The 23,603-nt window shown below is 32.6% G+C and overlaps 2 protein-coding genes across 2 annotated transcripts; both read right to left on the reverse strand.

The window, feature by feature from the left end:
- Positions 1 to 1,280: 1,280 nt before the first annotated feature.
- On the reverse strand, positions 1,281 to 8,167 carry LOC114178046 (casein kinase II subunit alpha-2). The gene is made up of 10 exons (XM_028063726.2): positions 7,854 to 8,167; positions 7,191 to 7,320; positions 5,211 to 5,405; positions 4,820 to 4,977; positions 2,648 to 2,738; positions 2,443 to 2,508; positions 2,098 to 2,180; positions 1,828 to 1,891; positions 1,651 to 1,719; positions 1,281 to 1,532 (listed from the first exon to the last, which is right to left on the reverse strand). Exons 1-10 carry the CDS (start codon positions 8,150 to 8,152, stop codon positions 1,473 to 1,475), a joined length of 1,215 nt encoding a protein of 404 aa, XP_027919527.2. The 5' UTR covers positions 8,153 to 8,167; the 3' UTR covers positions 1,281 to 1,472.
- A 2,006-nt stretch (positions 8,168 to 10,173) lies between these two features.
- Positions 10,174 to 14,451, reverse strand: LOC114178045 (ribonuclease III domain-containing protein RNC1, chloroplastic-like). Its single transcript, XM_028063722.2, has 5 exons — positions 13,541 to 14,451; positions 11,908 to 12,109; positions 11,477 to 11,677; positions 10,780 to 10,866; positions 10,174 to 10,653 (listed from the first exon to the last, which is right to left on the reverse strand). The coding sequence occupies exons 1-5, from the start codon at positions 14,323 to 14,325 to the stop codon at positions 10,336 to 10,338; spliced, it is 1,593 nt and encodes a 530-aa protein (XP_027919523.1). The 5' UTR covers positions 14,326 to 14,451; the 3' UTR covers positions 10,174 to 10,335.
- Between the last annotated feature and the right edge of the window lie 9,152 nt (positions 14,452 to 23,603).

Below are 23,603 nucleotides of genomic sequence, written 5' to 3' on the forward strand. Positions count from 1 at the left end.
ATGATACTTCCTACAGTTTAAAATGTTGTGGTTTAAAGTTCTTTTTAGATAGATTACTAACAATAAATGTCATTTATTAAAATAATTTTACTTAATTAAAATTTCTGAATAGATATATCTCTTCTCTTATAAATTTAACGTTGATAATATAATTCATCTTGAAGTTAAAAAAATGAAAATATTAACACTACTAAAAATTAAGAACCATCGAATTTAAACTTTTTGGAAAAAATATGAAAAATGTAGTGATAATAAGTTAGAAGAAAATAAGTTCCAGGAGAGAAAATTGTAGAAAAATTGTTAGTACAAAAATAAGAATATATATATATATATATATATATATATATATATATATATATATATATATATAGAGAGAGAGAGAGAGAGAGAGAGAGAATTTAAAATATTCTTAAAAAATAAAATTTCTGAGTAAATAATAGGTACTAAAATATTTCTTTATATTCAGTCCAATTTTAATTTTAATACAAGGATGTTTTAGTTGTTTTTTTATATTTAGTTAACTTTTTTTTAATCATATCAATCAAATTACATTTACAACTTTTTATTCATTTTTTTGTTACTTTCTTTCAATTCAAACAATTTTATTTTCCATTCTCATTTTTATCTTCTTTTTCTTCGGTTTCCATCCTAACCCAAAGAAAAAAAAAAGAATAAATTATACTTCTATTATTCAATATAGGTTTGGAAGCTATGCCTTATCAGGTATTAGTGAACAGGTGTTTAGGTGTACTTGACCCTTAAAATAGACTACAGAAAAATTTAGAGAAAAATAAATTGGAGTTTTTTTTGTACCACTAACACTAATTGCCAACTCATTTTAGGAATATTTTAGTCATTAAAAAAATTATTTTTTGTGTTCATAAATAAGAAAGAGTAAAGAGCAAAATAATAAGGGTAAAATATGTGTAAAATATGTATAAAAATTTGTTTAGTGTCAAAATAATACTACCCACATAAATATTAAACAAGCAGCTGATGGAAAACGCAACAGTAATTCAAAAATTGAAACTAAAAAAACCTTGTTTGGTTTTCTAAAGTCTAATTATAATCTTATGATGTAATCTTCAATCAGTACATGCAATTAAACTGTGTTTTCTTGAAAATTGATGTGCAGTGGGAAAACTCCCAATATATATATTTAAACTATAGCTTACTTCGCATGTAGAAAAGTTTATAATAAAAATTATATCAAAGAAAAATAGCGATTTTTCCTATCTAACATTAATAAAAAATAAACACCGGCTTAAAGCTCTTCCGAGTTTATAACCATAACTCTTTTATGATAAAATTTAATTTTTCAAAAGATTATTCCCCTTGAACAAGATATGATATTGTTACATTCCACAACAAATCTAACAAACTATATTTAACAGAAGGCAATCATGCCCATGTTGTTGGGTATTATAAAACAATCCCACATATATAACTCAGGTTTATCACAAATGATGAAGTTACTGTGTCCTCATTCTGCTGCTTTCAGCTGCCCTTACTTGAGAGAAATATGGATGTGCCTACGGGAATACATCAAGGAAAAAAAATGTTAAATCAAAAGACCATAATATAGTGAAAATTGAGCAACTCTCAACAAGAACATAACAATGTTACGATAAATTAATGACTTCTTCATACCATTGCTTCTCTTGCTGTAAGCCTGTCCTGGTGATCGTATCGAAGGAGCTTATCAAGAAAATCAATTGCCTGCATATCCGATATTTTGAATCAATTAAAGACCCTTTATGAATAGTTAATTACAGTATAAACGAATTGGTAAGTCCAAATGCCATAATGGAACACGGGTTAAATTACCTCAGGAGACACGAGATGTTGATTATCAGCATTAATAAATTTAGACCAAGGTTTGCGACTGTGCCTGCAATTCATTAGCGTAACACAAAAATGAGTAAAAATAATAATATTGCGTATAATCAGGAAGAGAGAAAGTCAAAGAAAAGCAGTAAACTTCTAAGAAGAGAACTCGGATTCTACCGCAGTGGCATGAACTAGTGACAGAACGATGTGAATAAAGTATATTTAACTGGTATGAAATAAGCAGAGAATGAAATTAGAATATGATACCTTCCAACTAGTGCATCAAGTTGAGGATCAAGCTCCAGATGATACTTATTCAGATATGCATTTAGTTCATCAGTACCAAGCACCTGCGGATCACATAAAAAAGAAAAGAAAATGAAAACCTACAAACCTGGAAAGAAAAGTATCTCCCTAAATGATCAATAGGAAGGGAAAAGTGGTCTAGAATTATATCTTTTAGCATGTTAAACAACAAATAATTCAGTCATACTTAAGATCCCCCGTAAAATGATAAGATATTTCTGTAAGAAGCTTAAACAGATTAACTGGCAGAGTGTCAACATATTGATTTTGCAATTTTATACATTATTAAACCACCGTAAATGTTACCTTAGCTATTTTTACAAGTTGGTCATGGTTGTCGTGTCCATAAAAGAAAGGCTCCTTGCGAAATATCTACACCAATTAAAATGATTATAACCCACATTACACGCTCTTACACTTGTAGATTCAGAATTAGACTTCATATTAAATAATAGCAAGGGTCTGGCACATATAACCAGTAAGTTGTAGACTATAGTTAGATTATTCTAACCATTCCAGCAAACATGCAGCCAAGACTCCACATGTCTAATGAGTAGTCATAATCTTGCAAATCAACTAGAAGTTCAGGGCCCTTAAAGTATCTGCAAAATAAAAGCATAGCACATGACATTTTTTTTGGTGGTCATTTATAAACTTTTCCAAAACTTAGTCCCATATAGCACTATCATACAAGTCTCACAAAATTTAAACAATATCTTTCCCTGGTCAATTCCATATCCAACTAACAAATATAGGCAAATTAGAAACAAATTAAAAGGGGAAATCCAAAAGTGAATTAATGCTGGCGCCTAGAAGGAAGCTGAGAATGTGTACATGACTATAAACCAAGTGTAAGATTACGGAGCTGAATATGTTTACTAACAATGAGTTGACAGAAATTTACATAACCAGACAAAATGAACTAGGGTATGTTTCGGCTGGATATAACAAAAGTTCTTTGAACCCTAGTTCTTCCAACCCCATTCCTTCATGGGTATCCCTTATATGCCTAACAGCCCTCACACACGGCAACAAATGACTGGTTCTGTTTTTAATACCTTCAGCTATACCTTTAAATTATTGCTTAATAGGAACTATGGATTAAATAACGAAATGGGTTTATTTAACAAGTCTTAAAATGAAAAGTACAGTAACTTTGGTGCGTGCACATTAGCCTGCTACATCAAGCCCCATCATCAAGGTTAAATTGCTTCAGAGTCAACAAAAATATGCCTGAACTAGTCACCTGTGTCTTTAGATAACAATTGCACATTGATCCTTGACAGTACTCATTGATTTATGCATGTTCATGAAGAGCTTAGTGTACTATAAGCTTCTGAAAAAAATAGTCTAGTAATTGTTCAAAATTGTCTCTTCAAAAATTAAACAAAAAACGTAGCTGAAAACGAGAGCTTAAATAAGCTCATGAGATATTTGTACACTTGTAAACTCGAATTGTAAATAAGGGTTTACTTCATATAGGATACTATTGAAATACCGATAAATAACATGACGATTTATCATTTTAATTATATAATAATGCAAAATATTAAACCTTAATAATAAAGCAACACCAAGTAAAACATAAGCTCATTTATAAGTTCTTAATAAGATAAAATTAAAATATCTAAGAAGAGAGAAATATCTTCAAATAAGATTGAGTTTCAAATTGTGCGCAGCAGAGAGAATAAGAATGATTGTGCAGCTTCAACACATTCAGAATCCACAACACTGCAGGGAGAAAATGTTGTTGCCGCTTGCTTCAGCCTCAACACAGAGAATGGCTAGTGATGGACATTACAGAGAACAGCATTGCAAGAGCAAAGAAGTCAAGCTTCACAAGTACAGAGAAGGATGTCATGATTGTATAGCAAACAGAGAAGGGAGGTGAGAGCAGACCAACCATAATGATGAGAGCAGCAGCTGTCCCCAATTTCCACTAGCAGCAACAAAGAAATGGGATTGCCAAGAACCCCATTCTTCCTTTTTCTCTTACTTTTGCAAGCAAAATGACATTAAGTGGCCTCATTTTCAATTAAACAAATAATAAAAAAAAGCTGAACTCGCCAACTGGGATGCGACCTCAGGACAAGTTCACCGGAGTTTACATTGAGCCCACTCAAACACTTAAATACAATTCTACAAGTCAACTCGAACAAGAGGCATGAGCTTGTACGTTTTTGGGAGTTAAAACTTGAGTTTGATAACCAAGAAAAAACACAATTGGTTGACAAAAACTTTAGGAATAGACCAGTTTGAGGTGGTTGCATGGTTTTAAACAGTGGTTTTTGAATACAACTATTAAAACAATCAGTGTTCAGCTAGAGAGGAGCTCAATTATTTTTTCACTCAATTTTGAAACACTTTGAACTCAATTTTTAAAATCAAAAAGTTTTTTGACTTTTGGTTTTCAATCATGAAATCCACTTATTCAATCATAAAATATATTGATCAAGTCTCCACATCTTCTGAATGATGTTAGCGGATATATACCTACTTGGGAAGCAATAATTCTAATAATCAATTTGTATTAAAAATTCATACTCAAATGAGCTCACTACACCTTACTGTTTTTTGATTTATGATATATACTAATATACTTAGGCTCATCCATTGCATAAATCTTTTATTATTATACTTCAGAAATAGATTTGTGACCATAGTCAATTGGCCAGAACATTACCTTGAAGCCACACGAACATTGTATTCCTTTCCAGGGTGATAAAATTCAGCAAGACCCCAATCTATCAGGCGGAGTTTCCGTAATTCATGATCTATCATAACATTATGAGGTTTCACATCTCTATGCATTATGCCTTGGGAATGGCAGTAATCTAAGGCCTGCAATTCACAAATAAAGCTTTCATTCAACAAGAAAAAGGTCCTTCACGTGTATTTCTGCAAATGTAAAGTAATAATATTTTACATGATGCGTACACATAATCAGATGCAAAATTTATTTAAACCTTGTTTAAAACAAAGATACTGCAATTACTTTTAATGAAAAATATATAAAGGAAAGGACACAGAACATTAGTCCAGGTATAGCACGAGAGATTGAAAAATTATATTACCTTGAGAAGCTCGTATATATAATAGCGTATGTCATAATCAGTCAAGGTTGGATACAAAACTTTAAAATCTGTACTGTTGACATACTCAAATATTAAGCTAGGAGTTTTAGAGTGTTGATCTCTGACAATATCAAGAAGCTTAACAATATTTGGTCCCCCACAAAGGTTCTGAAGTATTTTTATCTCTCTTTTAATCTGCATAAAGAAGTTAAATATGTCAAGAGGTAACATAAAAATCTCATAAGAACTGAATGTTTCATCGCATAAACACCATATAATAAAAAAACTATTTCAAAAAATTGAAGATATATACTAAATCCAAAAATGTGAAGAGCACTTTGATGTTCTACTCAAAAAATTGGAACTGAAGTTGTATTTCTTCATGCCCCAAATGATTCACATTACAAGTTGGACTTAAGGTTTGGCTACCAACTCCACTAACAATTTAAAAAATAAGAATTGCAGAACCAGGTTGCTGAGGTGAAGCAGAACAGCTCTATGTCCTGTTCTTGGTGTGCAATCCCACATCTCAACCCCTCCTTTCCTGCATTTTGTTTCAAAAAGAGGATGCCCTACAGATGCCTAAAGTCCTTGTTTAATCTAATCATGGATATGCATACTAGGGATATACAAAAAAATCTATCCCTCATTGCATGCTGATGCAATTTTGCAGATGATATAATGTTAGCTAAGAAACCAAGGGAAGCAGTTAACTCTCAACTCAAACTTTGGAGACAACTTCGAAAGCAAAGGGCCAACACTAGAGCAGAATTAAGACAAAGTATATGCGCGGTAATTTTAGCAAGAGACAATAATGTGTCTCAGAAGAAACTGAGAAAAGATGTCATACCGCATATTTCTAAATTAAAAGTCTAGAACAAAAAATAAAAAATGAATGGAAAACAGATGAGGATGTTACACAATTTGGGGGCTATTTATGTTTGAAAAGTGCCAACCAAATTCATAGGTCAGTTTTATCCTAGTGCCATACACTCAACAATATTTTATTGTAGTGACGGTCCTTAAAGGGACTGCAAGAAAAAAATATTGGAATAGTATAAACAAGTAAAGATGGATGTGTGGTCATACAAGAAAGAAAAAAAAAATGATTGTATATGATGAGAGATGCATCGATAAAAGTGGTCAGGACATGTTTAAAGAAGACCGAGGGAGAACAGGAGGAATAATACATGGTTTTGGTTTCTATGAAGAGGAGAGGGAAGCCACTATGGATTGGAGGAAGTAGTGAACAAGGATTTCATTGTAAATAACTATTAAGAAATGGGTTTAAACTTAACTCATCCTTAAAAAGCCAACTAGTAAGATGAGGATTGTCCCTACTTAGATACCATAAATTGATCTAATCTCTAATCGATTTAGAATCTTCAACACTCCCTCTCATGTTGAAACATATGGGACTACATATTCAGAGGTGGTTCAATAGGGGCCCATATCGAGTGGTGAGATAGACCCAATAAACCTCACTAGAAGAGGCTTTGATATCATATTAAGAAGTGAGTTTAAGTATAACTCATTCTCACAAAAACCTCCAGTATTTAATCGAACAAAAAAGTGTAGCGTGATCCATGCAAACAACCTTGTGTAAATTAATAATCCTTGAAGCCCACCAATATTTAGGGGGACACGGAGTTACACAATTTTTCAGCTAAGGTGAACTAGTTCGAACTTTGAAGCTACTCTTCTCTATTCAAAGCATAACTTCCAAAGGTCAAATACTATGTCTTTTGTTTTATGTTTATTTTTTTGGAAATAATTATTGCACAACTATGTTAAGGAGATTGTGCAGAGTTGTCCAGTGTTATCCAACAGCTCACAAGAAAATAGTGAAAGAGTATGTGTGAAACTTGTGCGTAAATTTTAGGAGAACACTTCCCATGAAGCACCCCTGCTTGACCTTTTACTCGTAGTCTCCAGGTCCCAAAGTTCGAAAACAGCATCAATGCAAAAACAAAATCTCACCTTTTTTTTCTTAACAGGCTTAAGAATCTTAATTATACAGCGGTCGTTGCTATTAACATTTATGCCTTCAAAAACTTCACTGTACTTCCCCCTTCCCACTTTTCGGACAACCTCATAATCATCCTGATCGCTGAAAATAGCACACAGAAAATTCATAAATAAGATAATTGGAATGGGAAACGTAAAGCCTCATAAATATTAGACCTAATGCATATCCTCCCGACGAACCTTGCTCACAGAATCAACAAAAGCTTTAAGTATTTCATTTTAGACTACATATAACAGCTACATCAACCAATTTCAAATGACAAGGTGATTCGTCATGGTCAATCGGCTTCTCCGAGTTCATACCACACACCAAACGTAAGAGGGCAAAGAGATCCAATAATATATAATCATAACACAAACGACAGCATTCAGCATCCCCATTGGAAATCAAAACATGAAAAGAATGTGACATAAAATTGTTAAAGGTTTAGGTATATGAAACGGAGGACAAGTAACCAAAACTAGAAAAACGGCACCTAAGGCTCATAACCTACAAGGAAAAATATCCATTAATTGAGAATTGTGGCTAATCAAGGAGCAACAGAAAGCTTGGAAAACAAATTAGATAAGGAATCAACAAAAGGATGAGAAATATAATAGAGATGGGAATAATACCCCCATTGAACGGTGAGAGACTCGTAATCCCAGTACTCTTTGGGGCGAAGAACGTTGACATCGGTGTAGACACGCGCCTTCGACATGGGTTGGGGGTTGGAACCCGAGATCTGGGTTCTGTGGAGCTGATGAAGGATTGTGGTGGTCTTAGTTTCAATGAGGTGGGTGGGGATGCGCAGGTTAGGGGGTTGCGCAACCGGCGCACGCAAGGCGACAAGGGTGCATACTAGCAAGAAGCGGAGAAGTAGTGCCGGTGGTTCGTGCGCATATTTAATGCGTGTGTAGGGATAATAACACATACTTTTTACATTCTCTGATATATTTTTTTATATGTAAAAGTGTCAAACCAATAGTACCTACCCCTCCGCTTTTGCGGTAACTTTTTTTGGAATTGTTTGAGGTTTGAGGATCATTTCCCTTACTCAATAAAGCTGCTATACTAGGGTCTCCCTCCTGCCATTTTAGGTCCTCAAAATAAATTTATTTCAATTACCAATGTGGTCTGTGATGCTTGACCATGCACAAAAAATAGCCACCAATGGTACTGTATATCATCAAAATGAAAGCACAAATATGGTTTGGAAATAACTTAATAAGTCTTCTCCCCAAACTCTTCTAGTATTTCTTCAGAACACTGAGAATTCAATGTGCAACATTACTTAAATTTTTTACAACCATATCATGTCTGAAATTTCGTTCGATCAGTTTTGAATGAAAACATATGCAGCACAACCATCGGAACATGTTTCAAATGTATATGTGGACTTTAATAAAGAGAACCATTAGTAATTTTGACAAATTTTAATATATAAAATGTGCACCGAGAATAGTGTTGCTAATATTCATTTTATTCTAAACAAGTTTTGTCTTTAACTTTTAAATTGTTAACTAAAATTGAAAGTTTCCAAAATGGTCCAAGTTAGGTAAATTGATGGGAAAGACTTGCTGCACCATATCATTTTTCTCCTGCACCCTAACACTTCCGGAATTAATTTTTCAGAATACAAAAATAGTTCCGGAAATTTCTTTTTCCAGATAGCAATCAATGGAACAAATTTTCCGGTAATTGTTTTGATGGTGTGGATGAATAAATTTGTACGGATGCAGGACGCAACACCCTAACTCGATTTATACATTTTTGTATGAAGTAGATTAAAAAAACAGCGATAAAATTATTTAGAACACCAAAAAAGTTTATAGTAGCCTTACACGTTCGTCTTTTCAAATGAGCGCATGGTAGCAGGTGTGTGCAATACCAATTGAAAAATGCCAAACTCTCAAAAGTAATTCTGATGTAACAAGTTGTTGCCCCATTATGAATATAACCTCCAAACTGTCCATTCGTTTAGAATAGAATAGACAGACTTCTAACTTTCAAATCAAAGCATTGCAATGGACCTGCTGCTGCACCTTTAAAATAATACCAGACTTTAATCACCATGTATTTATAAATGTTTTAAATATATCTACAATAAAAAAACTTCCATCTTAAAATTGATGTAGGAATTAAGATTGCCACGGATGTTATAAAAGACATTCAAGAAAATTATTGAACTAGTAATTACCACTTGGTATGAATATACAAAATAAACATTGTTAGTAACTTGGTATACATCTTTCCTGCAGCCAATTTAAGATTTTAAGCCTTCCTCAAAACTTGACTAAGAAAATAAACAAGAGATGAAAAGTCTAGATAATTTTGGACTCGATAAACATTTGCCACTCAATGAATGAAATTCACTATGTTCCAGCCTGGCTGCAGCAGGTTCTTCCACGCACCACGGCATTCTTTCGGTGCATGCTGGGGTTGCCACAATACGAATATTATATTGCAAAAGTGACAAGAATCAGAAAATTTGGAAAGCACTAGTCAGCTTATGCATATCCTGTAGTAAATGGATTCATACATGCATAAGTCAACAGAAGGTGCACCAGAATTTACCATTGGAAAAAAAACGACCTTTTCATTCGACCAACCAAAGCAACCTGCAGAGTTTTGTCCAAACAAATTTTGAAAATGGCCACTGTTTCTCAAACCATGAGAGGAAATTGTGGCATGACGATCACAATGCGAAGAGTATAAAGACTATGACAGAATTATTCTGTATCTACATCTTTTATAAGGTTTTTTTAGGAGGTAGGGGAGATTTATAGTGATTAGTTAGATTCAACTTTTGCCACATAATTTTGTTACAATGGACAAGTATGAGGTAATATTCATCCTAAAATCACCTGCTTGTCCAACAAAACCTTTGTCTATGGTGATCGGAGAACAGATAGCCAGACACATCCACATAACGCATCCGCATCTCCATGCAAGTTTAAGAATTTAGTGCTCATATTCTCCAAAATTAATAGAATACAATGAATGTATATATACAAAGGGCAACTTCAAAAGAACTTGCAAATCAATTAAAGCAAGGGACCAAATGATCATGTGTAATGCTTCTATCCTTCTCACTATTGTACTGTATCTTCATATTTACATTGGCTCAGGCTGGATTTGCTCGAAGTCAAAAACTTCAAACATCAGACGCCTAACATCAGGTTTACCATAAACAGTGTATGAAAGCCCGTGAAGGGCCTGTTGAACAGCCGTATTGACTGGGTATTTCAGTCTATAGCTGCGCTGATATGCGTCTTGAACCTCTTCGGAATATACAATAAAGTGGTGCAGATTTTTGTACCTCAAATATCTTCCACAAAACTTGTTCATAAGAAACCTCCGGTGCTTATTTTGTAACCAGAGCCCTGGAGCATCTAAATGCTTCATCAACAATCTTTCAGCCATTACCAGATCCTGTAAAGATTCCCAAAAGGACAAATTATACGGTATGCAGCGCAAAGACACGAGAAAAATTTAGTGTATGATACGAAGAGTTTCATTTCGATCAAATATTAATACCGTGAACAGAAAGATTAGTACCTGAATCTTTTGGCCAAGGTATTCTAATCTCTCGTAGCAAAATCGAGGATGATCAAATTTGTACTTTGATGGGTGCAAGAAACATAGCTGTGATTCAACAAGAAATTCAACAGCATTAACGGGGAATTGGGGAACCTTCAAGCTGATCTAGGAAGATTCTAGGGAGATTTAAGAAAGTTGTAAAATCCATTGAATATTTCTTAACTAAACTTAAAGTTAAATCATGCTCAATATTGAGACGGTTTTAATATGGTCTTCATTTTAATGAGGTGAACTCTGCATAGACGAATCAAACACAGTGGACAAATTAAAAAATAAATAAAACAGATAACGAACGATGGAAATGATTCACGCAGCAATAATTTATTATCAATTAATTATGATGTACCAATACTTCAGTACTGGTCATTCTTTTTCTATTTACTTCTGAATTACCACAGAATCACTGGCAAGTACCACAACAGGTTAAATAAGAGTCCCACCACTCCAGCCAACTTTAATTGTCATTAAACAACTTCATGGCCTTTGTAATATGAATATTGAACCCAAGGATGGGACAACGGAAGCATGCATGGTTATTTATTTATTCAGAGGTGCATGAAAAGATATCCCCAACCCTCACAAGTCAAGTCAAAGTGTATGTAGTAGTCAGATCTGGATAAATTAAAATCAGAATGAGAGGCAATAATAGAGATACCTGCAAACCAAGATCAAGCTCTATGTTCCTGGCTTTAGTAATTTCTGGACTTCTATCTGTCAATTTTAGTGGATATCCAAGGACTCGCATAATCTGAGGTTTGCAATCATAATCCCATACATTTCCTCTAAACCGATGCATGCCCGGAGGAACACAAGCTCTGAAGAGCCGTGGATGTGCAAACAAGGCATCTGCAGGAGGCTGAATGCAGAGCAGTAAACATCATTGCTGTTCTCCAAATAATAACATAGTGCCAAATTACATTGAACATCAGGGTTTTGCATTCACAACTGACAAAAGAGCAGAGAAACACTTTTGAATTTATTATGAAGCAAGATTAGGTTTGGCAAACATAGTTCACAATATTTAGTTGTTCATGTGATAGCTCTTTTGAAATAAATAATACTGTGCCAGAATATTGTAGAACATGCCTTGTACGCAACCATATCTTGCCAGCTTATATTGCCTTCAAACTCGGCAGATACGTGATCTATATCTTCAAGTTGCCTACGCAATTTGGGCTGGCATTCCTCAGCATCTGGATCCATTCCAAAGACTTCAAAGAGAACACGATATACTTCTGGCATACCAAAACAGAGATAGATTGCCCCAAACAAAGCCCAAAATACAGACCTGCCATGATAGTAACAAATAACAAAAACCATACATTTCATTGATTAAGGTCGTTCTACAGTTAATGGATTAAAACAACAAAAGAATATCATCATGAGTTGCTAATGAGCAAATTTGTCTCCTCTTCATAGATTTCCCTTTAACAGTATGGAACTCATTTAATTATTACAATTTATGAATGAACAGCTTGGTCTCCAGAGGAAGCTAGCCTCAAAAGCACAGGTCATTTTTCTCACAAACCCGGCCCGTATTATGGAGGATTAGGCACATAGAGAAACACAATGCTGACCTAGAGAGCAGGCCCAACATACAAACATATATGTCCAAATTTTGCAGGCAGGTTTTCAGTTATAAGAGAAAAAATAACACCAACGAAATATTCAAATCCAAACCCCTTATTGTTTTGAAGAATAAGGTTTCATTACTCATTTGATCTATACTAAAAATTTTCCCCTATAGCCCCTATAGTCGAAATATTATCTTTAAGTCCTTACACATACCAGGTTTAGACCCTTTTAGTCTCTGCACGTATCACTTTAATGCCTACGACAAGGATTAAAAGAGATTAAAAATGATATATATTATAAAAGGATTAAAAGAAAATTTTTTAAGCATAAGGAACAATGGGAAAGTTTTTGTAACTAAAATAGCCAAATAATAACTTTATATCATGAGAGGGAAAGGTGGGGCATTACTAAAAATTCAGCGTTAATCTAATTAAGCAATCCAGTTTAGTCAGTCAGGTGACTCCAACCAAACATATCGATGTCCATGTGCCAACAGAACAGCTCCACATCGTCAAGGTTTTTCGGCCGTACAAAACCCTAACTCACAACCACGGCTGGTGCATCAGCCGCATTTATCCACAGTTCCCCCACAATATACAAAAATTGTACGAAAACCACGACTGCATTCTAAAACCTTCCTTAACAGTAACACATGACAATCTCCCCTGTAATGAAGCCGTGCTTACATTTTCTAAAAAATATATTCCTTGAAAACGTGCATATGGACGACCATCAATCGCATCCTTAAACTGTCACTCTCCTAAACAGTTCCTAAAATTGGATTATATAAATAATCACTCAAGTATTAGAAATTATGGTATGTAGTCCCCAAGTAATGAAAATTTCTTCAAATTAGTCCTTAAAACATTAGTGAAATATATCAACATAAGAACCAAACGGGTGGATATTCAATACTTTAAGAACTATCTATATAATTCATCACTTTATTTATTTAGAAGAGACAGTGATATACTTGAGAAATCAAATTGATGTTCACTCTAATGTAAGAACATGAAGCAACTTCAAATAAAAGCTAGAAAAACGACAGTAAACAAAAACAGCTAGCATCATCACAATCATCAGAAAAAGGACGCACGTTGATTGTACAGAAGAGTAACAAACAACACACAAAAGAGGTTCTTACTTTACAGTTGCCTCCCTTTCCTTCCGGACCAGCTTATCCATATCATCATACGGGAACAACAAATTGTGCAAGCTCGAAGCTTTAATCCACTTGGGCATGTTCCTCTTCCCGATCAGGCCAAAAACACGCTCCCTCATGGAGGCAGGCGATTCCCTCGGATACCTCTGCAAGAAAAACTCGGCGAAGGCCAGCTCCAGCACGTACTGCCCCAGAAAGAAGAGTCTAGAGTGGCCGTACCGCACGTGCCGCACCTTGTTCCTCTGACTCGACTCGTGCTGAAAAGCCAGGTACAAAAGCGTGTCAAGCTCTCTGGCGGGGTTGTTATCGTCGCCGAGCGTGTGGGAGGGCTCCAGCGGGTACCCTAGCGCCTGCTTCACTTCTAGCAGGTGCTGCTCCATCCACGCCCTGTCCCCGTAGTTGAGCTGAGTGAAGGGTAGGCACGAGCTCAACAAGGGGAAGGATTTAAGGGAGAGTTGGGGGCTGTTCAGCAACCTGTTGGCCAATCTTTTGTTGTCTAGTGGGCGCGTGAGGATGAGATTCCGCGGGGGCGTGCGTGGGGTTCGGCGGTAGGGTCGCTTGCGCTCCGCGAGCTCTTGGAGGAGGCGCTGGGGACTATTTTTGGGAAGCTCCTCCTGCGGCGGGTCTATGGCCACCGCCGAAATCCGGAACGGAAGAAGTTGCGGGGGTGGGGTTTTGGGGAAGATTTGGATTTGAAGTGCAATGGGAGTGAGTGAGGAGGAGAAGGAGAAGGTGCGGGAGAGCGTGAAGGGAGAAGAAAGCTCCATTGGTGTGGTGAAATGCGATTCAGTGGTGGCCGAGGGTGAGGTGTAAACATTAGAGTAAAGGTGTGGGTTCCGATAACATTGATCGTTAGATTGATTAGAGGGTTTTGGGTTCGTGTTGATGCAGGGTTTTGGATTCCACGATGCAACTGATGGTTGGATTGGAGACAACGTGTCACTGTATAAGTTTATCTTTTAAGCCCATCTTAGTTATTACATTTTTTTCACTATAATCTCAATTAAAAATATTTGCTTTCCTATATATAAAGGAAGGAGTAAAATAAGAATTTTTTTCGTTCTTATTTCCTGTCTTTATTTTCAAAAAATATTTTTTTATTTTTAATCTGTTAACATTTGGAATCCGTTTTTCCTTTTATTTTTATTTTTTTAATTAGCGGTGGTTATAAATGAAAATTTGAAATTATTGATGAAAATTGTAATTTGTTCATCGGAGAACTCAATTATCAAAGTCAAAAGTAAAATAATTTTTTTTTTCAATTAAGCAAATGTATTTTCAACTTCGCTATTTTTTAATATTCAAATACCAAAAACACTCATATTAAAAAAGGAAAGGATCAGGATAAATAATACAACATAATAATACAAATAAATATATAGTAAATAATAAATATTTTATATTTTATATATAAAGAGATATATTATTTTATAATTATTATTCTTATTTTATCTTTTATAACATGTATTTACTGATTTTTTTTAAAATTAATAGTTAGTTAAAATTGTCTTAACAACTTTTTTTTTCTCCACTCATTCCACGAATTTATTATTATATTTGTAGTGTTTTATTTTACTAGAATAGGATACAAATATTAGTTCTTTTGTATCTTATTTATTGAATAAATATATATAAATAATCTATTTAAATATATTTATAAGGAAATTAAGATTTTTCAAAATTAATTAATAAAAATAACTTATTTAAAATTGATATGTTAATATTTTAATATTTTTTTAATTAAAATATAACTGGTACATTATCTAACTGTACGGATAATATGTGAATATAAAAAATACTCATACATGTTATTTGTAAATATTCATTTACATTATTTATTTTATATGTATTACGAATTCTCTTCGTGAATATCCATAACTACGTATGTTTTTAACATCTCTAATTTTACCCCTCATAATTCGGATACTTCCTCCTATCCCATAAATCTTGTTTTTTGTAAATATTTGTACTACTTTTAGTATCTTCTTTTTCTTTTCGATACAAATATGATGAGTCTTAGGTTTTTGCAAGAATATCATTCTACTCATTATTTACTTTGAGAATGTGGTGCAGTGGTGCAAAGTGTTGATGTTGTTCTTTATGTGATCAGGTTTATCATAACAAAATACTCACAAGAGAACATTATGCCACAATTGGAAAATTAGGATCGTGTTTAGGTTTTTCCTTTTCTGCTTTTCGCTTTTGGGTACGGTGGTTTCAACCTTCTGAGTTGCGATTGTTCTCCATGGTAAATATCACTAATATGAATATATTTAAAAATACAAATTAAAAAATATTAAATTTCAAAAGAAATTATGCGTACCACATGTCTCATACTCTTAAAACAAAAATGCAGTTTCACTCTGCCCATTTTCAATGCAAAGCAAAATGTTCTCTCACAACTATGTGTGATTATGAAAGTATGTAAAATTGATTCAGGTATTCAGAGGAGGTGGATCTTATAAAAAAAAATGTGGAAGTAAAATAATATATTTAAAATTTATCTATTTAATTATTGTTATTAATTTAATACAAATAAATACATAAATTAGTATAATTATTATTGTAACAGAAATTATATTTATTTAATGGATAATTTATCGTTTTTTCGTATTCTTAAACTCATTAATAATTGAATTATAATTAAATTTTTTAATTTTTTTTAATGTAAATAACTATATTATTTATAAAATATTAATTATTTTCATTTTTTTAATGTGCATAGTTTGATTCAAAAGTCTTACAAGCTTTCATTTTATTGTTTGTTATGTGTTGAGCAACCAAATTGTTTTCATATTCACCGATAATTTTTCTTTTATCATCTTTAAAAACTGAATTTGTTATTTTGTTTTTTATCAATATACCTACTTAAAAAAAGTTTAAGACTAAAAATAATTTAATAAAAAATTGAGAGACATAATTACTAAGAAAAAATCATAATAATCAAGTCACAATTAAAAATCGGTTATAGAAAAATCACATGATACATTACTTTTTATTCAATATTCATGAAAAATTAATATACAAAAGCGTCATGAGATAAAATTAGAATTAAATATTCTATATTCATAAAAAGCGAATATATAAAAAGGCCATGAGATAAAACTAATATTAAATATTAAAAAAATTTAACTATTAAATGAGACAAATTACCTTTTTTAAGAATAGAAAAGAATATATGAAAAATTGTAGCAGAAATAATGAGTTTGTATTTAATTTTTTTGTCTCCTTCTTCAGCAAAAAAAAGGAAATATAAAGGTGAGAATGTGAAAAGTGAGTACAACATATGAGAACTCAAAAAACAATAATGACATAAAAAATAAAAAATATTTTAATAATTTTTTTTCTTTATTATATTTAATTTCATGTGTTATTATTTATTAACATTAAACTTTATAAAAAAATAAAAGAATACTTAATTTAATTTTCATTAATTTTCAATAAAGATACAATTTAAAAATAATTTTATTTAAATTGTACTTTAAGACTATTTTTTATTTAAGTTTATGTTTATAATATTTGTGTTAAAATAATTTTATTTAAAATGAAAAATAAATTATAAAAATACTTACAAATATCTAAAAAATTCACAAGTAATTTCATGGATATCCAACAAATAATGAAGCAAAATATTTTAGAGAACATATTATATATAGGTAGTACCCGTTTTCAATGACTTATTGTTATTCTCAACAAGGTGATGTAAAATATATGGTAACTATTATTTTGACCAACAATGTAAATTAAATTTTAATTGTTCTTTTTGTTATGAACTTATTCTAGGAGCTTCCCAAGTAAATAAATATTGATTTTTTCTTAAAAAAAAACAATATTATCTATATTTTGGTCTAGTACTTGGCTCGTTGGACGATTCACTTAGTCGTTGAACGAGTGCCTCCTTAGGGATTACTTTCTAAAGAGTAACTAAACTTGCTGAATTGAGTATGTTAATTGTTGTACATGATGTGTTTTTTGAAATATGAACAATCTTGTGAGGAATTATTATATAGTATGGAATGATTATGATTTTAAGAGAATGAAAGCAAGCTAAAATGATGAAATGGTTTGTATATATACAGTGTGTATATTGTATGAATACAATGTTCCTAAAAAATGTTATATTATTTAATTATGCATTGAATATGGTTTGTATCAGATTCAATGCATAAATGTTCTAGAATAAAGTCTATAGTAAGTATGTTGGGAGTCTATAAATTGTATTGATTTTTGAATGAGAATGTATGAATATTGTGAGTATTATTGAATTTTTATATGTTTCAATTTATAGATTTTAGTTGCTTAAAAGTACCATTAACTTACCCTTTTATATTTGGTTATGTGTTATGTTTCTTTTTTACTATGATCGCCATTATATGAGTGAGCAGATGAGGATGTAAGAGGCAGTGATGTTAGACCCTAAGCGAGTGGTTTGAAGTGGGAAGCCAATACTAGTAGACACTTGTGTATAATCTACATATTATGTGTAGTATAAGTCCTTTACCTTGTCGTAATACGTCAAAAGACTATGATTACCCTTCACACACACACACACACACACACACACACACACATATATATATATATATATATATATATATATATATATATATATATTATAGAAAAGATTCAAGTTTATCTTTGATGAAATGTCTATCAATCTCCACATGCTTTGTTCTATCATGTTGCACCGGATTGTGAGCAATTGCTATAGCCGACATATTATCACAATACAAACTCATAGTTTCATTTTGTTTAAAGCCCAAATCTGATAGCACATTTTTAATCCACAAAAGTTCACATACACCTAATGTCATGCCTCTGAATTTTGCTTCAGCACTAGATCTTGCTACTACAGGCTGCTTTTTACTCCTCCAAGTTACAAGATTCTCTCCTACAAAAGTAAAGTATCCAGAGGTAGATCTTCTATCATCTTTTGAACCTGCCCAATTTGCATCAGTATACCCTTCTACTTCTAAGTTTCCATGATTTGAGAACAAAATTCCTTTTCCAGGAGTGGACTTTAAATATCTCAAAATCCTCTAAACAACATCCATATGAAGCTTTCGTGGGCCATGCATAAATTGGCTAACAACATTCACTACATAGGTAATATCTGAACGTGTATGAGACAAATAAATTAATTTTCCTACCAGCCTTTGGTATCTCCCTTTGTCTATGTTTGCTGAATTTGAGCATTGAAAGAGTTTATATTTCTGTTCAATTGGTGTATCAATTGGTTTACTCCCAAGCAATTCAGTTTCTGATAGTAAATCAATAGTATATTTTCTTTGACATAGAAAAATACCATGTTTTGATCTAGCTACTTCAATACCCAAAAAATATTTAAGGTTTCCAAATTGTTTCATCTCAAATTCAGATGCAAGGTATTGTTGTAAACTAGAAATCTCATATTGGTCATTTCATGTAACAATCATGTCATCTACATATATAATCAAAGTTGTAATTCTTCCTTTACCTCTCTTCAAAAAATAAGGTGTGATCAGAGTTACTAGCTCTATAGCCAAAAGCCTTCATAGACTTGGTAAACCTTCCAAACCATGCTCTTGGGGATTGTTTTAATCCATATAGAGCCTTCTTTAATTTGCAAACCTTCATTCCAATTGAATTTGTCATACCTGGTGGAGAATCCATATAAATTTCTTCTGAAATTTCTCCATGTAGGAAATCATTTTTCACATCAAATTGTAGAAGAGGCCAATATTGGTTTGCTGCTAGTGACAGAAGTATTCTCACAGTATTGAGCTTGGCTACTGGTGCAAACGTTTCTTGGTAATCTACACCATAAGATTGAGTGTAACCTTTAGCCACAAGTCGTGCTTTATACTTCTCAATAGTTCCATCAACTTTATGCTTAATTGTAAATACCCATTTGCAGCCCACAGTCTTCTTCCCTCTTGGTAAGGACACAAGATCCCAAGTGTCTTATTTTTTTCTAAAGCTGCCATCTCATCAACCATTGCTTTGGTCCATCTAGGATCTGTCAAAGCTTCCTGTATACTACTAGGAATAGAAATTGAAGATAATTGAGATACAAATGATGCATATGACTGAGATAACCTGTGAGATGACACATATTTATTAATGGGATATTTAACTTTGGCTTGGAGGTCTGGTTCATATTTACCTGGAGGTTGACCACGGTTAGAACGGGGTGGAAGATTATACTGGAAAGTAGTAGACTCAATGTTTGGTGTGTTGGTGGTCTCATGCAGACAAGGATCAATTTCATGATCGATTTCGTCTAAATTAGTATTATAAGGGTAGGATCAAGAGAAACAATTTCATGATTAGTTTCAACTACATTAGTATTATCAGAGATAGGATCAGAAGGTACCTCTGAAGAGTCAAGCCGAACCTGTGGAGAAGATTGAGCCAATTGGTTAGGATCAGAAGACACTGTATTATCCAAAGGAGAAGTTTTCATATTTAGGATTGGCTCACTTCCTGCATAATGATCCTCACACGATAATTTATCTTTATAGTATAATTTTATATCTGGGATATCAAACATACTAACATCATGATTATGCACTTCACTTTCATTGCCGCCCTGAAGTGTAGAATCAACATAAAAAAAATTATGCTCATTAAATGTCACATCCATAGAGATATAAAATTTCTTTGATGGTGGATGGTAAGCATAATAGCCTTTTTGAGTTGATCCATACCCAACAAAAACACATTTTAAAGCTCATTCTTCAAGTTTTGTACGTTAATGTGGGTGTAAGTGAACATATATAACACATCCAAAAATATGAGGAGGTAAAGAGACTATGGAAGGAAGGATACAATGATCAGACAACACATCAAAAGGCCTTTGAAAGTTAAGCACACTAGAAGGTGTTCGATTAATCAAATAAATTGCAGATCTTATAGCCTCACCCCATAAATGAGATGGGACATTACCATCTATCAAAAGTGATCTTGTCACCTCTAATATATGTCTATTTTTTCTCTCAGCCACCCCATTTTTTGGTGGTGAATAAGGACATGTAGTTTGATATAAGATGTCTTTGGAGTTCATGAACTCGATTAATTCAGTCTTAAAAATGGACATCCCCTTCATTGTCTGATCGAATGACCTTAATGTGTGTATTAAATTGAGTAACTATCATATGATGAAAGGAACGAAACAAATTACACACATCACTTTTATGTTTAAGCAAATACACCCAAGTTACCCGAGTACAATCATTAACAAAACTGATAAACCATTTTTTTCCATTATGTGTAGATTGTGGGGCAGGACCCCAAACATCTGTGTGGATTAGCGAAAAAGGAAAATCTTTTTTTTATTGCTTAAAGGAAACACAACACGGTGACTTTTTGCCATAACACAAGTTTCACAAATAAAATCAGAAATATTGCATTTATGAAATAGTGATGGAAATAATTTTTTTAGATAACCAAAAGAGGGATTCCCAATCTTCTATGCCATAACCAAATTTCCTTTTTGTTTTTTTATCGTGTATGTGTTCATTTGCAAGACAAGCCAACATTCCTTTATGGGTTTGTTGTGAATCAGGATAATACAATCCTTCTCTCTCTACCACTGCCAATCTTCTATCTTCCCCTTGGAATGGATGTTCTGGAAAAAACAATGGGTTGGATAAAATAAGGCAACACAAGAATGTGATCTGGTTAACTTGCTGACAGAGAGAAAATTACAATTCAATGTTGGAACAAATAAAACATCAGAGATTGATAAGGAGGGAGAGAGGGATATAGTACCTACACCTTCAATAGGAGACGAGATCCCATTAGCATTAACAATAGTAGTTTTAGAACAATTAGGAGAAAAATTAATAAATTTATGTGGATCACAAGTCATATGATCGGTAGCACCTGAATCAATTATCCAATCACCACCCCTAGTAACAACAGAAAGATTAAGAGCAGAGTTAGATATACCTGACTTGGTCACAAATCCGGCAACAGTAGAACTATGACTCTTGGGAATAGCATCTTGCATATGGGTAGCAGCGGAATTCCCAAAATCAAGTTTCTCCGATTGATTTTTATCGCCGCCACTTCCTATACTGTAGAGGATGTCGGTGTTTGGCTCTAATACCATATAGAAAAGATTTAAAGAATAATTATTATGTATTATTTCAAAGAATAGGGTACCATATATATATATATATATATATATATATATATATATATATATATATATATATATATATATATAACACATCTATTATGTGTGTTCACCTTTTTAATATAATAAAATTATTATTATTATAATTATAAAAGTCTATATAAATAATCTTTAAAATTCTATTATACATAATAATTTTAATTTAAAAATGGTTAAATTTAAAAAAGTGGTCAAATAAATAATATCTATTCAAAAAATGGTCACTTAAAAAATAAAATTGGCAAAATAATTATTTAATTTAAAAAATACTTATTTAAAGGGTAACAATAAAAAATAAATAAATGTGTAGACCAAAGTGCAAAATGGTCACATAAGGAGTTTTAACTTGATGACATTTAATCTCATGATGAGTGGATTATGGAAAATGTTGAACGAGATGAGAGAATGAGAATATAGATTTAAATGATGCTCCCATATTAAATACAGATGATGAATATATGGTTAAAGGTCAAACCCTTACGGTGATGGTGAAAAAGATCATGCTCTTGTTATTCCTACTTCTAAAGGAGTAGAATGTTCTTATTAATGTGCTTCATAAATGAGATAAAGTTAATTAAAATCTTTTTAGGTTTTTGTTTTAATTTGAATTACGTATATCGAATAAATTAAGTTTAATGAAGTGTTAAGAAAGTGATAAATTTTGTAAACTTAAGTTTGTTAAGTATTGACAAGGAGATTAATTTTATTTTCATGGATGTAGGTATGGTGATATATATTATGTTTGTATAAGAGTAAAATCTATGATCCACGATCCCACAATTTATAATTATATGAACCCTTTAAAATTATAATCTCGATTTATGATTTTAAGCATAATATCAATTTTAACTTTCTGCCTCTTCCTCAAACTAATTCTCTACAAAATTCAACCAAATGGTAATTACATCTATCTTAAAAGAACACGTTTAAATCCTAAATCTTTTTATGAGAAGAACACAAAATCCATGACATAAAGAAAAAAAAAGGGGTTCAAAGCATGAGAAATTAATAATTATCACACTTGTTGTAACAACCCTAATTTCTTAATTATTCTACTAGTAATTATAATTAAAATTATAAATCATTAATAACATCAATAATTATAGGTAAACTGAGTTACAATTTAGTCCTTAACTCAGTAACTAAGTATTTCAAAATATAGTTAACAGAGCTCATAAGTATTGCAAAATAGGAACTAAGAGCTTAATACACTCTCTAAAAACAAAAACTAACACATATTTTCTAACTCATTCCTATACTACTTCTTCGGTGGATAACTTTAGTTTCATTACTACTATCCCCATCTGCTCCTAAATCTACTCCTGTATATACATAATATATCCCGTATATACATCATATACGATCATCACAAGAATAGGAGAAACAAAAGATACAAAATGCAAGGATGAGCTAAATATCACAAAAATAATCTATAATGGGAAGATATCATAATTTTTACCAACATATTATATTAAAGTCAATTAATTAAAGTCCAATAATCATGGTACTCAAGATTCTTGCTTTTGGAAGACTAGTATATTGAATGGACCATGAGACTTTGCACCTATCATACTGACCCTCTTCTCCTCCCCCTATAACAACAATCACTCAAGTGGTACATCATATATCTCATGACAGGGTTAACTTCACTACCACCTTAAGTATGATCTTCTTTCATATCATACCGTTCGTCAGTTCTGTGAAGCCTCCTTCAACTCTCAACACCTAGTTATCGTCTCTATGTGAATTTGATACTAGTAGAGTTAGGATAGTCCCACATCATAAATTCCTTTCAATACACTTGACCTCATCCTCAATTAGCATCTCTCCTTGGAGATAGCTAATGTGACAATCATAGCACACTAAACTTTCACAAGAATTTTT

Source organism: Vigna unguiculata, chromosome 3, assembly GCF_037176805.1.
Source record: "Vigna unguiculata cultivar grain cowpea cultivar isolate G323 ecotype 2 chromosome 3, ASM3717680v1, whole genome shotgun sequence".
Taxonomy (NCBI): Eukaryota; Viridiplantae; Streptophyta; class Magnoliopsida; order Fabales; family Fabaceae; genus Vigna; species Vigna unguiculata.

Coding starts and splice junctions, on each gene's coding strand:
- LOC114178046 (XM_028063726.2), bottom strand. CDS start 8,152: ATGTGTTATTATCCCTACACACGCATTAAATATGCGCACGAACCACCG. Junction 2,739..4,819: donor AATGTTCGTGTGGCTTCAAG/GTAATGTTCTGG, acceptor TTTATTTTGCAG/ATACTTTAAGGGCCCTGAAC. Junction 1,533..1,650: donor TTACAGCAAGAGAAGCAATG/GTATGAAGAAGT, acceptor GTATTCCCGTAG/GCACATCCATATTTCTCTCA.
- LOC114178045 (XM_028063722.2), bottom strand. CDS start 14,325: ATGGAGCTTTCTTCTCCCTTCACGCTCTCCCGCACCTTCTCCTTCTCC. Junction 12,110..13,540: donor GAAAGGGAGGCAACTGTAAA/GTAAGAACCTCT, acceptor CTATCATGGCAG/GTCTGTATTTTGGGCTTTGT. Junction 11,678..11,907: donor AAGATATGGTTGCGTACAAG/GCATGTTCTACA, acceptor CTCTGCATTCAG/CCTCCTGCAGATGCCTTGTT.